At 38.5% G+C, this 15,143-nt stretch overlaps 1 protein-coding gene across 4 annotated transcripts in view; it reads right to left on the reverse strand.

The window, feature by feature from the left end:
* The window catches only part of PTPN13 (protein tyrosine phosphatase non-receptor type 13), a 73,928-nt gene that overhangs the window by 30,044 nt on the left and 28,741 nt on the right, over positions 1-15,143 (reverse strand). For 3 of the 4 annotated variants that reach the window (XM_032685238.1, XM_032685237.1, XM_032685236.1), the window contains 10 exons: positions 9,153-9,372; positions 7,605-7,679; positions 7,321-7,495; positions 6,402-6,555; positions 6,107-6,245; positions 5,533-5,685; positions 4,165-4,347; positions 2,813-2,975; positions 870-1,293; positions 605-702 (listed from right to left, as the gene is read on the reverse strand). In XM_032685238.1, the coding sequence (XP_032541129.1) occupies positions 605-702; positions 870-1,293; positions 2,813-2,975; positions 4,165-4,347; positions 5,533-5,685; positions 6,107-6,245; positions 6,402-6,555; positions 7,321-7,495; positions 7,605-7,679; positions 9,153-9,372 (1,784 nt within the window). Of the gene's footprint in view, positions 1-604; positions 703-869; positions 1,294-2,812; positions 2,976-4,164; positions 4,348-5,532; positions 5,686-6,106; positions 6,246-6,401; positions 6,556-7,320; positions 7,496-7,604; positions 7,680-9,152; positions 9,373-11,857; positions 12,058-15,143 lie in introns of all 4 variants that reach the window. The other variant, XM_032685239.1, reaches the window with a different exon arrangement.

A 15,143-nucleotide genomic window follows, 5' to 3' on the forward strand; every position in this document is an offset into this window, starting at 1 on the left:
TCCTCACCAAGAAAAGGAGGTAAGTACATCTGGCTCACCTCACTACAAAAGTGTTTTTGTGCAACACCCAATGCACTGCAAAAAAAATTGTACCTAATTCATTACATCTGAACAAAAAAAACCAAACCAAGAAACCCTGTGCATTAACTCAGAAGTACTAGCTAACATCCAGCTTATAGCTGAACTGAGTCACTTCCAAAAAACTCACTCCCTACGTCCTCTCCACAGAGAACACTAACAGTGTTCAAGCTTGAAAAGCAGACTGTGAAGACTAGCAAATTATTAAAAGATCCATACAACCAAATGGCACCCTGAAGTGCCAAAATGGAAGATGTTTTCTGCAACAGCATTTACTGTTAAGTACCAACGCTTTGCACAGCTGTGTACAGACTGGTGTTGACCAAAGGAGGATTTTTTTGATTCACTGCAACACTTACACAGGAACAACAGGCAACATGCCTGGATTGCTTTAACATGTGATACTCTGTTCCCATTTTCAAATCAAAATATTACCATTGGTTAATAAATATATCAAAGCATTACACCCAAAGCAATTTTAGAGGTTAGTTAGTAAATACAGTAATATCATTTTTTGCATGCTGACCTACAACATAGGCTTGACCGGTATCTTCAATGGATGATGAGTCTGATTCATTTTTCTTTCTTTCAGGGCTTCTACTTAAACCTGCATGAGATTTTGAACTTAAAGGGGAGAAGGAGAGAAGGGGAACCAGACAGAGGGAAGAGGAAGTTGGGAGAGGGAAGGATCAATGTAATAAAATAATGGTATGAATAATAAATCAAAACTGATGCAAAATGTACATTGACTGTACACAAAGATACTGCAGGGTGGTCAGAGAGACTCTTACTTGCTCGGTTTTAGTGCTCCCGCTGCTGATCCAGTATCAAATTTTGGCATTTGCTGAAAGACTCTTCCCATTATATCTTCTATTTTTTTAGGGGAAGAGTCCAAAGCAGTAATAATATTTTTCTTTGGGGGGTAGACAGAGATGTGACTCTGACTCAGATCGTGAAACGACTTGCTCATAACTCTGGGCCTTTCCTCCCATGGACTCTTCTCATTCTTGTCCCTTGAAGAGCCAGGAAGTGGCTGGAAGAGTGAGAGCTCAGAGCAAGACAGTCTCTTCAGAATCTCTGCTTGAACAGACAGGGGTCGAACGGCGAGGCGGTTCAAAGTGCTGCTGGCCAGGCTGCCAGTACTGATGGCTCGTCCCATGTTGAAACCTTTGACAGAGTCCGCATGAAGGTTTAGGCTCCTAAATGAAGCCCTTTCTGTGGAAATTAAAAAAAAAAAACCAAAAATAAACCCCAAACAACTTAAATTATTCAGTAGAGCTAGTGTGACCTCCTTGTGTAAAGCATGCTTTTAAAACAACCAACACAAAACACATCTTCCCTAGACACTTAGAAGTATGTACCATGATCAGACACATAAACACCCACCGTGTAGTTTGCTCAGGAAGCAAAGTTTGGAGTTCATGACACTACACTAACCTGATTGTCTACTATACCAAAGCCCAAAAACACAGAATAGCAGAATATTTATCCCTTTATTAGCATGAAGACTCACATTCCCTGTTAAACTGCTGTGCCTTATACACAGGCACATGATCTCTTTCTGCAAAACAAATAATACCCTCAGGCCAAGTGACCTGGAAGACTACACTTCCTTTAACCTCCTCATACAAGCCTTCTCCAGAATTTGAACAAATAGGGCTCCCCCAACTCCACAATATCACATCCTACCAAACTTCATCTATTCATTGCTTAGTTTTCTTCATGAGTCCCTGCACATTTACAGTACAGCTGCAAGGTCATGGGGGCTTGGCAGCATCTCTGCCTAGTTAAAGAGCATCATTTCACTCAGGTGCACTTGAGGATCTCCCTGCCAGAAACATCCTAAGCCTTCTAGCACAGAACAGAAAGTGTTGACTGGGGTTTGCCAGACTTTTTGACACATTAACAAGGATTCCCTTAAGCAGCAGAGAGAGACAGGTTTTGGACTGTAATTAAATTACTGTCAGCTGAGTCGTGGGAACTATCTGGGTGGATGTTCTTAGCTGAAAGCGAATGCAAGATAATACAACTTAGCCTAACCCCCATCTTAATTCAGAGCAAAGCTGAACAGGGCTCATTTCTATTATCCTAACTGCCTCCTAAGGCTAGCAGTTAAGTTCCTGTGGCTTGGCTCTCACACAGAAACTTGATAAGTTGTGGCAACTTGTTGGCTGGTTAGACACTTTAAAGGAAATCAGGCCACCTGAACCCTTCATAAACTTCACTGATGTCTTGGAATCGGTTCACAAGGAAGTCTGAGGAAAGGCAATCCCCAGATGCATACATATTTCTGATTTAGGATTAACCAGTATTTTCTTTAAACCGTACAAACATTTCTGAAATAAGCTGCTCTAGGAAGCTGCACTGTAACTTAAAAGGAAAATATTACTTTTGGTACACATCATCCGTTAGCTTTAATGGTAAATACTCTGGCATTTAGGAAAGAGCGTATTTGGCCAATGCAACCTTAGCCCTGCCATTCCAAAAGACATTCCTTCCTCCTATACCTAGGGCAGGAATTAACAGTAACTAGTAACAGTAACAGGCATACAGATTGAGCAAATTTAGTTGTGGAAGGTATGTTTTTCTCCTTTTTAAAGGTGAATTAGTACACAACTGCCACTTTCTTATCCACACCAAACACCTCCTCTAGCCACAGCCACCAGACTAAATGAGGTACAAAAGAATGATTTTCCCCAATCAGACCAGAAATCCACAGTATCACAGTCCTTACCAATGTCCTGAGTGTCTTGATTGCTCTGCCTGGTTCTCATCTGTAGCTGGAACTTATGCTGGGAGGAGCAGAGATGCAAAAGGTACTGGCAAGTCTTACTGTTGTCAGTCTGAAAGGCATGCTTGATACCATCTGATGTGTTCTGCAAAGTTATTTTCTTCTTCTACACAATGGAGAAAGAAAAAAGTTGAGAAAATTATTTCTTTTAGCCTACACACAATTTTGTATTTGCTTGTGCACAGTTACAGCATTCAAACTTTCCTGAAGCAAATGATGCACTGATGGGAGATATTCTGTTAAAACAGGAGTCGAAAGTAATTTGAGATTTACAAAGTATCTCTTTAAAGCTACTTCTGGGCTAGCTGAGATGGTGCTTTATTATTATTTAATCCGTCTCTGTTACTGTTGGTGCTGAGTAGTGACAACCAGCACTATTACATCTTGCAGGATGGGGTTTTCAAAAGCCCCTGAAGAAGTCACATAGGGTGCTGCCACTCAAGAGAAAAAGAACTAGACACCCATCTAATTATGAAATCTATCAGTTAATGTTCCAGGTCTTGAATTTATCTTTTTAGTAATTTTTAAACTTCAGTTTCTCAATTCTAGTTAAAATCATATGAAATATGTTGAAATATGCTGTAGTTTTTCAATAAGGTAGCAGGCATAGTTAGAAGTACTGTTTTCAATATCTATATAAAGGTAAGTATTTGAAGCTTAATGCCTCATTAAAAACCGACACATGATCACCAGATTATGATGTACTCAGTGAAGTTGGCTGGTATTGTCCAGATCAAGTGTCAGCCTCTGTTATCTGTTATCATTTAACTTAACTACTCTTGGAAATATAACAACTTAAAAGCAACACAGGCATAACTCCTACTGAGTACTGGCTTTTTCCAGTACTCAGTCCTCTAAAGCAGGATTCCCAGTTTGGTGCTCCTTCACCATCCATGCCCCACACAGCAGCATGGGTAGATCGCCCAGAAATGCAGTAAAGGGGCAAAGCTTCTCCCCAACCTTAGAGTAGCCCTTGATCAATCCTTGTAATAGCTCTTTCCTTAGAAGGTAGGGAAGCCACATTTTACATCAATACAGATTTGCCAAAACACAGGTGCTAAACTCTCTTCTGAGGCTGGAATCTCAACAGCATGGAATGCAAACTAATAAAAAAATCTCTAAAACATCAAAACTCCCGTTTCAATCCCATAATACAACAGCCATACAAAATGCAGTCTGATTATGGTGTTAGAATGGCAGCCAAATTTGCAAAAATAACAAACACAAGGCTCACAGTAAAGGGAGACACAGATACAGATATGTAGACAGAGAGAGAAGAAAAGAGGCCAACTTACACTAAAGGATATTTTCTTTGTCTCTCTCCATGGGAAGCGTAGTACAGGTGTACGGGCACCATTGTGAACTTCAAAAATAACAACTCCTTTGCAGCACACTCCCAGAAGGATACCTGTTTGGGATCTCTTCTCAGGCAACACATGATGAAGGTGAACCCCATATTCTGTGAGCCTCTGACACAACTGTACAGATCAATGCAATGAAACTTCTGTGAGTATGAAGTTAAGGCCAATACAAGTTTTCATACCTCTGTATAAATATTATACTTCTCTAAAAATATTTTCATGTATGTATATATATGTGTAGATTTTAGTAAACCAGCTGTTATCAAGAAACTGTAACTAGCCAGATGCACTTGTTATTGACACATTTTTAAAACACAGAACTAAATTAACATTGCAATTCTGTGATCACAGAATTAAGGTATCCTAACTACCAAAAGATGCAGTCTCACTCACTTTGCACTCCCAGTCATTCGTTTCTGTTGTCTCTTCACTACTGGTGTAAGGGACTGATGTAATGAAATCAAAGGAGGGAATCTAACTTCTCCCCCCACCCCCAGTAAGGCTGGATTTAGCTAGGATCAAGTCCCCTGTTCTTGTTTCCTATGGTTAAGTTACAAGAACACTTCTGTGAAATGATGAACAGGCTTAGAAGGAGCTAAGTCAGCCAAGTGCCTCTTCGCATACTCAAAGAGACTGTGGAAGTACAGTGCAACTGTGGAATTTCAATGTAGTGGTTATTCGGTGTTTCAGCAGCAAACCTTCACCCACCAACTCATTTGCAGTCATTGTATCAAGGCAGAACCTAACTATTATCTCAAAAGCAACAGCAGTAAACACTGTAATTAGATTTCTCAATGGTCCTTTTAGAAAAACCTAAATGTATCTGTGATAATAGTTTTCCTATCACCTTACACAGTACCTACACAAGAAATTCTCCTTGGCAGTGCTTCCATGAACAGTATTATCTGTAAGAAAAGTTTTCATAATTTAAATATAGTTTTCTCCTCTAAAAAAAGCACAAAAGATATGGGGAATGCAGGTTGTGCTGCCTCATAAACACAGCTTCCCTTAGAGTAAATACAAGAATAAATAGTTGCTTGTAGCTAGCATGAGCTAAAACATGAAGACTACTGGTTGCAAAAAAGTGAGAGAACTTCCCATCTGTTACCATTTATTTTTTGCTTGTTATGATGTGTCTTTTGCAAAAAAAAAAAAAAAAAAAAAAAATCTTTTCAGCTTTCTTCCTTTCAGTGTTACTCAGACCCTGAGCTGTTTTCCTGGGCTTTGGCTATCCATACACTCATATTCCAAACAGGAAATTCTGAAGTTACAGATTAAGGAAGCAAATTGCTGCCCACCTACCTTCAGAAATTCTAACTCAGTCTCTTTTTCAGATGCACCCACATAAGCGCTGTGTAATTTTGGCAGCTCCTCCTTGATGTAGGACAGATCCAGTTTCTCCATCACTCTCGCAGGGACATAGTGTTCTAGTCTGAAATACGACATGCCATGCACCTACAACATGAAACATTTTTGTGATGGCACCTCCATATACTACCCTATGAGCACAAACGAAGCACAAACATTCATTTTGACAAAGAATTGTACATGACAAATCACAGGATCAAATGATTCTGAGTAATGGGAGGGAATCAGAATCTCAACCCCGACCCAGAGCTTAACTTCACATCGGTTTCTTCATATTTGAGCCTGACTCTACTTCTACTGAAAAGAAGGGGTTCAACATCCAGATGTTGAACTAAAGTCTGCAACAACCTGTGTTAGACTGAAAGAACACTTGCTCACAGCAAAACCTGCCAACAGCACATTAGCTGAGCTTCCAGTCCAGCACAGAGCTGTGAAGTATGTGTGGCAGATCACAGTCCTTTAATTAAGCATCAAGATCACAGTTTCAAAGGTGAAATGGATGATGTACCTCTGCCTGGTAATCTCCATACTCAGCTTGGAGAGCTAGGGATGCTAATAACAAGGCTGTCTCATCATCACAGTGCATCCTGTCTTCTAGGATGTCCTTTCGCAGCTGTAGGTAATACTGGTGACAGGTCAGCGTATGCCTAGGACAGGAAAATAAAACAGAAACCATGAAAAGCCCCCCACACTATTCTTGGCACTCTTCCTGTTACAGAAAATAGCCAGTATTTGATTAATAGCCAGTTTCTGTCCATAAATTTAGGGCTCAAGGGGCAAAAAAAAAAATTTCATACACTCACTGTATCAGACTGACATCATCCACAAAAAACTTTATGCGAAAAAACAGAGTGAAGTTGACAGGAGGCTTGTTCTTTTTCTTTGGTTCTTCTTTCCATCCTTCTGGAGCTACTTTACTCAGCTTTATGTCAGGATCAACGAAGAAAAATTCATTGTCTGCCATGAATGTTAAAGGGGAAGCACATTGGTAAAAACACTAAAACCAAGGATATTTTCCAGCTGGAGGATAAAGACCATATTTATAACTCTAAAATCGTGTTTTGAACAGAAAGGTTTTCTCTTGACTAGCAATGACTTTTAAGCACAATATGTATTATAGGGAATACTGAATAGGGACTGAAGACATAATTTTATAGTTATCCTGAAAACACCAATATGGAAAAAAAATATTAAGTTACCTTCTATGATAGTAGGAGCTAGGGGGTTTTTTAAATGTACAAGTTCTTATCCCAGAGGAAATCCAAAATCTGTCAGTCCTTTCTTCCCTTACTATTTCTGTCCCATTTACATTTCTGCAAAATGTTTAAGAGTACCAGGAGCCTGCCATGGAGTAAGCTTGTGAGCTGTTAATGTCTTCTATGTCATACCAACATTGTAAAGGCTACAGTTCTTCAACAGCCTGTGAGACAGGCCACAAGAAACTTGGATTAGTTTTCCCAGAATGACCTTCTACCCGGTGGGGAAAAAGAGTATTCAAATAATAGCAAAAACTAACAGCTCAGGAGCAACAGGGGCATCTCCCTTTGCATCACAAAGGGTTTGCCTCCACCACAGGCTGCAGCATTCCTAGGCTATATTGACAGAACCCAAAGCCCTTTTGTGTCCTCTGAGGGAGGCAGTCTCTGCTCATCTTTTCTCAACACCATGTAGCTAATTCCTCTTATTCTGTACTTGTCAAATACATCAAATCATTATTCTTACCTCTTAAAGTAGCCAATCCAAAGAAATGATGCTCCACCAAGCCAATATGGGCAACAACCATATCAAAGACGTCTTTACATATTGTTTTGGTATCACAGGTCAGCTCCAGCTTCTGCCCACTTAGAAGCATCACATTCACTTTTCGCCTGGTGTCATCGCTCTTTCCTTTCTTAGTCTGCATTTTGTGAAATAAAATCCCTCAACATTCACACTTGTGATAAAACCACATTTGTTAGTTTCACACACTTCCCCTGCCTCAGATGGCTGAACAGCCCCTTTCTTACCAAGATAGACTTCGGTAGATCCAAGGAGACGAACGGCTCAATCGTCATTTTCACAAACTCTGGGCCGAAGAAATTCTGCAAATCACAAATGAGTATAAATGAACACTGTTGCTGGAACAAGAGGCTGAGACACAGTTAACTCCAAATGCAAAAGAGAAACCAAAGTCTGAAATTAGAAGATTGCACTGAATTCCTTCATTGAAGTGCTAAGCCTAAAGAACATGATTTTGCCAGCATGAGTGCCAGACACCACTGGCAAGTTACAGTGTCGGTGACATTATTACACTGTATATTTTCCTTCCTTTGCCGGACAAAAAGCCAATGGTGTAATATTTGTCTTCCCTTAAAATACATGAGTTGTATACTGGGACCATCTGGGCTTATCTTGGTAAGGAACTGCCTGACAGCACTAAGATTTTCCACACTGGTGACAATTCCAGTTTGAAAAATCTCTGCCTATGACACACAAGTCTCGTCTCTTGAAGACTGAAATGTTTCAGACTAGTTCTATCTATCAAGTAGATATCCTGGCCAATCTCTGTCTGCCTGTAGACAAATAAATGTTTTAATAATTCACCCTATAAACTACAGGACTTTATCTGTCCAAACTGTTATAGGAAGTCCTCTATGCAATATCCACTTGAATTCCACAAGTGGGCCAAGATTCACCTTTTGAGGGAAAACTTTCATTGGCAACTGCCTACTACCTCCTGTGTACCAAATGCAAAACATTTGCACATAAACCTCTTAGGGTTTGGGGGCAGGGAGGGGAACCAACCTGGTTAATTAAAGCTCACATGAACTAACTCATCAGAATGTTATGGATTGGAGACAGATACAGGAGCTATTACCCTGTATTAGGGCAGCAAATCCCTGAGTCTTGTTTCAAGTTTTCTCATCCTTATTAAAAAAAAAAATAAAATATCCAATTCACAGAAAGTAGCAGCAGAGGGCATCAAGCCATCATCTCTTTTACACATCAGACATTCTATTTAGCTATATATCTGTGTCTCCCTCTTTCTCTGTAATCTTATATTTCACTCACATGCCAAGACAGTTGGGAAAGCAAAGGGGAGTTTGCATGGGGATTCAGGGTGAACCTAAGGGCCAAATGAATCCTCTCTCTCTTTTTTTACCTTCCCAGTTTGTTCATTTAATAACCTTTGATGCTGGTTATCCAGCATTATCTCCACTAAGAGAAATGCAAATGAAGGGGCTGAAAACACCACAGAATACAGGAGAAAATCTACACCTTACCTTTGTTAGGACGCTATATTGTTTAATTGATACAACTGTCAAGCATTGTTGCCTGTTTTAGCATCTCTTGATAGCACTTTAGGCTCTGCAGCCACTAATGCCACAAAATCTCAGAACTGCACCCTGTGAGAGTAGTCCTTTCCCATCAGGGCAACAACAAACACCTAGTATTTAATTGCTGATGATTACTTATTACAGGACCCAGTTCATGAATCCCACATATTAGAGTTTCAGTCAAGCCACTGCTCTGTTTTGATGAAAATAAGAGTTCACCTGAGATCAGGGCATTACCCTCAGTTTTCTTTGTGTCATGGCTGTTTCCAGGGCTATTTCTCTCAGTGGATCTCTGGTGATGTCGAGCACTGAGGATCTAATTGCATCTCCTGGGTAGAGGTTAGGTCGAGACTGCCTGAGAGCCATTCTAGCCTGCAGTTGCATCATTTCTTCTTCCTGACGCTTCAACATCACTTCTTGACTTATTAGTTTGCCTTCAAATGGTGCTTCATGTTGCCTATAAGACAGTCAGAGGGGATGACAGACATTAATAGGTATGCCTAAGACATTCTGCTGCTTTAAGCACATTCCCAAGTGGAAACACAGAACACAAAAACTAGTTATCAAACAGAACCTGGAACACATTTATTAAGCAGCCAGGAGGTTAGCCCTGTGCAGCAATCCTCAATATAGAAACTGAGGCAAACTGCCAAGTTCCTAGAGCTGCCTGTCATTATTCATATTAAAATAAATGCACAGCTGCAGTGGAAAAAAACTTGACACTACCAACCCAGTGAATCAGCACAAAACCGTGAGCACACAGGAGGAAGAAAAATACCAATGCTTTAAAAACATCTTAATTTCTGTGTCAAGCAGGGACTGTGAAAAAGGCATGCTCAAAAATATATTTGTTAAAGAAATAAACTGAAATGATAGCGTTCTTCATATTGCTCCAACCACTTTCGATGTTTGCATGGGCTTTCTATTTATTCCCTGATTTCTCCTGAGCAGAAGTATAGTCTGAAATATTTACATAAATATTTCATATGTATTAACATTCTACATACTTAATTATTCTAAATATCATCCTCTGATGTTTTCATAATCCTATTTTGCTTAAAATAGTTCCTTTTCTTTTAAATTCCCAATAACCGGCTGGTTGATGCACAGTCACCACAAGATCAATTTAGAGTCTAAATCAATAATCTGAAGGAAAAGACAAGAAAAAAGCTAACAAAAACTGCAGCAGTATTCCAGAAAAATACAGCAATCTCTCTCAAGTTCTTTTTCTCAACAGGTATGGATCCCAAACATCCTATCAGTGTTATTCTCTGTGGAAGGAAGAATTTCATGTCCCATTTTGGGTGAACAAAAAGCCATTTTTTATTTGAAAAATGAAAACGGTGGTTAAGAAATGGGAAGAACAGAGAAATCCAGCAATTCTAAGCTCAGTGTTTACCATACATCTAAACTGAGTAATGAAAAACAGGAAAAAGCAAGAGAAAATATTTAAAAGCCTGCACATCATTGCTTTAAGTTGAGAAATACAGATAAATTTAGAGTAAGTCCTGCGTGATACTGATATACAGTCCTTTATAGTAAGGTAATCTACAGACTTAAAGACATTCCATTATATATACCTAGTTTCAGAAGAACCTAAGATATGATTGATGAATGAGAAATCAGTTAATAAACCTGTCCAGACAGTACAGTTTTCTATGCTTGGTGGATATGATTTCAAATTTATTTTCATCTTGTTACCAAAGTCACTAATGAATACCAATATTATGAACAGTGCACCACCTTCTCTTTATTTTTTTAATACTCAGGGGCCATTGTTAGCATATAAAATCCACATTAAAAATAAGAAATGTACAAGAAGAGAATGATGTTTAAATGAAATTTCAAATGAATTTAGGGAAGACACAAAGTATTAAAGAAATATGTATTAATGTAAGCCCACTATTCTTTCCATTGTGCATGGGTTTTTCACAGCATTGTTTTCCCTTCTCCTCCTCTGTTTCTTTCTACACAGACTTAATCACGTGCACCTAAAAGGACAAAGTAATGAGAAAAGGTCCTCAGACCTTGCTAAGACATGTGCACATGCTTAGCTTTTCACCAAGAAGAAACTTATTAGGATTGACATATATGGGAATATTGACCAACGAACAACAAGTTAAATACCCCACAAGAGCCCTTCAGATCAAGGTCCTAAGGATGGGCTCTGAAATAAAATAAACACTTTCTGAACATAAATATCTATGATTATCAAAGACTAAAAGAAAACGACAGACATGTTGCAACTGGCTCTATCTGAAACACGTGCTACTGTGAAAACAACCTACTGCAGAAAAAAAAATCTGGCCTTTTTAATAACATACAGCTCTGTGCAATAGAGGCAATGAAATTTTTGTCCTTAGGTTGCTTTCATCATCTTTGTTGCCATGTGTTAGTTTCTCTGAAAACTGGAGTGGGTGTGAGGGTGGTCCATGGAGGAAGCTCAAAAACACTAAGGGTTTAAAATTCTTCCTAACTTAGCACTATCCACCAACCATAAATCTGCATCCTTCAGCATTCTGGGTAAGCAAAATTTACTCTGGCTTGATCAGACTGACAGTTTTCTATGGGGGGGGTTACAGCACAATTCATTCTTTAGGTTCCAAGACAAGGAATGCATCTCTGCTACAGAAGAGGAAATACCTGTTGACATACATGGGTAGAGTTCTTTCGTGAAGTCAGAATATGCAAGTATTGTTACTCCACAACAACAACAAAAAATTCTAAATTACATTCCTAGTAGATAACATCATAAGAGTGTGTTTTGTGGCAGTGCTCATCAGACAAGTACTTGGCTGCTACTCTGTATTTTCAGCAGTGTCTGACTGTAAATGAGAACCTCACAGTTACTTATTAACCTGAAGATGGTAGGGGAGCAGTCACCTGGAAGGCTGATCCTTAAAAAAGGGGAAGAGAATTAACTCTTCCCCTAGTGTACTTACCAAGAAATTAGCAGGTATTGGATCAGAGAAGGAAGTTGAAATAAGGAAGCAGATAGGCATTCTCTAATGATTAGTGCAGTGGAAAGGTCAGGAATGGACTGAGAAAGACGATGTCTTTTGGGAAGGTAGGAAGGATATGAAAATGAAGTCTACTGGAAGGAAAAGGCAACAGAAGGAGAGATCCATGTCAGCTGCAGCTCCTAGAGAGAAAAGTGAAGAAACAGTAAGGAAGAAAAAGAAAAAAAAAGAAAAAAAAGGAAAAAAAAAAGGAAAAAAATAAGGAATACAGGAAGCAAAGAGAAACAAGAGACAAGCCATTGCCACACAGGAATGCATTCCAAGAAGTTTAAAGGATAACAACAGTCACAGACCACGAGAAGGGTTTGAATATACTCTGGCTGTACTACTGAACATCTATGGCTTCTGTAATTTAAGAACAGGTCACCTCTCCCAAACAGCACAAGCTGCTCTGGCTGATAACTGAACAGCTTTCACTGCCCTCATTTTTTTTTAAAAGATTCCCTCAAATACAAATCCCCTATTTGATTTACAACTGAATTTATAAGGCTAATTCTGTGGATAATTACGCAGACTGACTAAGAACATATCACAGATCAGAAAAAATTAGTATGCACTGAAGTACAGATGATATCTCTCTAACATAGAGTAAACACTGAAACCATGCTCCCAAGTGCTGAAGGAATTTAAGAAACAGATAAGTTGCATATACTTTCCCCAAATCTTGGAATTATATGACCAGCCAAAGCATGTCAACTCTGAGATCTGCTCCTTGGAACTACTTGTTATCACTAGTTTTACTTTGAGAGCCGAGAGGGTTTAAGTTATAAAAAACCACAGTCTGTTGCAACACAGGGCATTTTAAAGCAGCAACATACAAAGTTCTGGAAAAAATATTAAGTTTCTTCTTAGAATCCCCTGCTTAGCTAACTACCCTATTGATTGCATTCCTTTTACCTTGTTAGCACGGGAAAGTTTTACTAGTTGCTGTAATAAGACAGAGAGAGCACACTGTTTTCTCTTCAGATCACATAATTAATAGGTATTATATAACTATTACATAGGACTGAATTCTGCTTCTTGGCTGCTTTTCTGTTTCTTGAGCAGGTCTAAAAAAAAAGGCTAGTAAAATTCAAGCCTTTGCCCTCACTTTTTTGGGTATTGGATATACATACTAGTCTAGTACTTAGATTATTAAAAACTTATTCACCTTATGAAAAGGGGAAACAGTTATGAAAATCAGTAAAGACCTATCTGTGGTACTGTACCGTGACATTTCTGTGCGAGTGCAGAGCGGTATCTTTTAGCACAAGCACAGAGAAAAGGACAAACAGAAACAGGAGATTCAAAAAAATACTAAGCTTTAAAATAAGACTGTATAGTTACATAAATGTAAAATTAATTCTATTACTAAACACAACAGGTAAGTCTATGCTACAGTTGGAAATCAAAATTTTCCTTCTAGATTTCACATGTATACAAATTATGTCCATTAAATGTACCAGTCTCAACATAGTAATAACAAATAATGTGAAACGAATCATGAGAAACCATGTATTGCTTTACCTTGGCATTTTCACTCGCATAATAGGTCCAATTCATTTACAGCAATGACTCATTTACAATGTGACTCATTTACATACCACATACTACTTTCTGTTTCTGAAACATTTTGTAAATAGAAACAAAAGTTCTCTATCAGCATCCGCAAATTACTGCTGTTTTATTTTGAAGCACAGCTACAATGCTGAATGGGCAATTTCCTGGGTTCAAGGCAAAGCAGAATGAAGGTTGACTTGGGAGTTTTCATCAAAAGGGAAAAAAACCCCCAACTATGATAAATAAGTTATGAAAGCTATATGCTCATTCTGTACACACAGTAGTAACAGTCTGCCTTGTCATTTTAGAATGGTGCTAAGACAGCATAAAACACCAAGTAGAAATTTACAGTTCTTGAACAGGGTTACATAGGTTATAAACCAGTATCCCACCCCCTTGAAAGTCTACCCTAAAAGCACACATATTAACCAAAATCCTCTTATGTGAAGGCAGGATGGATTTCTAAGACTGCTTGGACACTGCAGATTAACATATATGGCATTACACGGATAGATACCATATTCCGGACAACAAACCAGTATGGACTCAGTTAAGCAATGTCTAAATACTTCTTCCCTGCAAGAAATGCCAATATGTACATTTCTAGATTACTTTGCATTTCTCAGGCAAAGTGCAAGTAGTAAGAAAACCAATAAGCATAAACCAATGCATCAGATAACTTAAAGCTGTAAGATTTCCAAATAACTGTTCCCTTGTTCACCTGCAGTGAGATACAGTTCATTTGAGACCCTGCCTTACTCAGATCCATTTATGGCACACAATACAGTGCAAGAAGTAGACACTCATTTACTTTCATCTCCATGTTTAAAGCATGGCTCTAAGCACCATTCACTGCACATCACCCTATGTGTTAAATGAATGTGGAGGACACATTCACCAGTCTTGCCATATCACCCGACACAGCTCCAATCTTCAGACATCTCCAGGTTTCTTTAATAACAGAGCAGCATTCCCCTCCAACTTATGCCAAAAATATCCTAATATCAAGCACAGCAGCAATCTTTCTCTTGTTCTACAGCATGCAAAGCGAAAAGCTGCCCCTTGTTGTAATGTGATGAAGAGGGGAAGAAAGAAATGCGTCTTTATTTTTTTTTCCTTACTACAAAAATAACTTGCATCATTTTGATATAATATTCCAAGGTGATTCGGTATCTTGCAGGGACCAGAAGAAAATTTTCCATCTAAAGGTCAATGTCAATAAAAATTCTCAAAGCTTTAGAATAAAACCACTCTCAAAACGCAACTGGTATGGCAAGATATGCTTCTGCTGTAAAAAGGTGCTGTATTAAGGTGATGTTCAAAGCAGAACCTACTTTTTAAAGCTGTATGGATGAACAGCACTTAAAAAAAAAAAACCTCAAAAGATGTAATATTTGAATACACAGCACAGTAAAGTAATTTTTAAAAAGCATAAACTACTACTGAATTGGCCTGCCTAATCAGTGCTGAGGTATTAAAAAAATTAATTCAAACACAAAAACACAAACTAAGAGTTCTTCAGAATAACCAACCAAATGTATAGCTTTTGACTTATTTCAAAGAAATAAACATTATCATTTCCTTATTAAATGAAAGAAATGCAAGTCAATCTGTATTATATCAATAATATCAATACTTCCTAAAAATTTATTTTAGAAAAGTACAAAAA

Source organism: Chiroxiphia lanceolata, chromosome 4 (assembly GCF_009829145.1).
Source record: "Chiroxiphia lanceolata isolate bChiLan1 chromosome 4, bChiLan1.pri, whole genome shotgun sequence".
NCBI classification, from domain to species: Eukaryota; Metazoa; Chordata; class Aves; order Passeriformes; family Pipridae; genus Chiroxiphia; species Chiroxiphia lanceolata.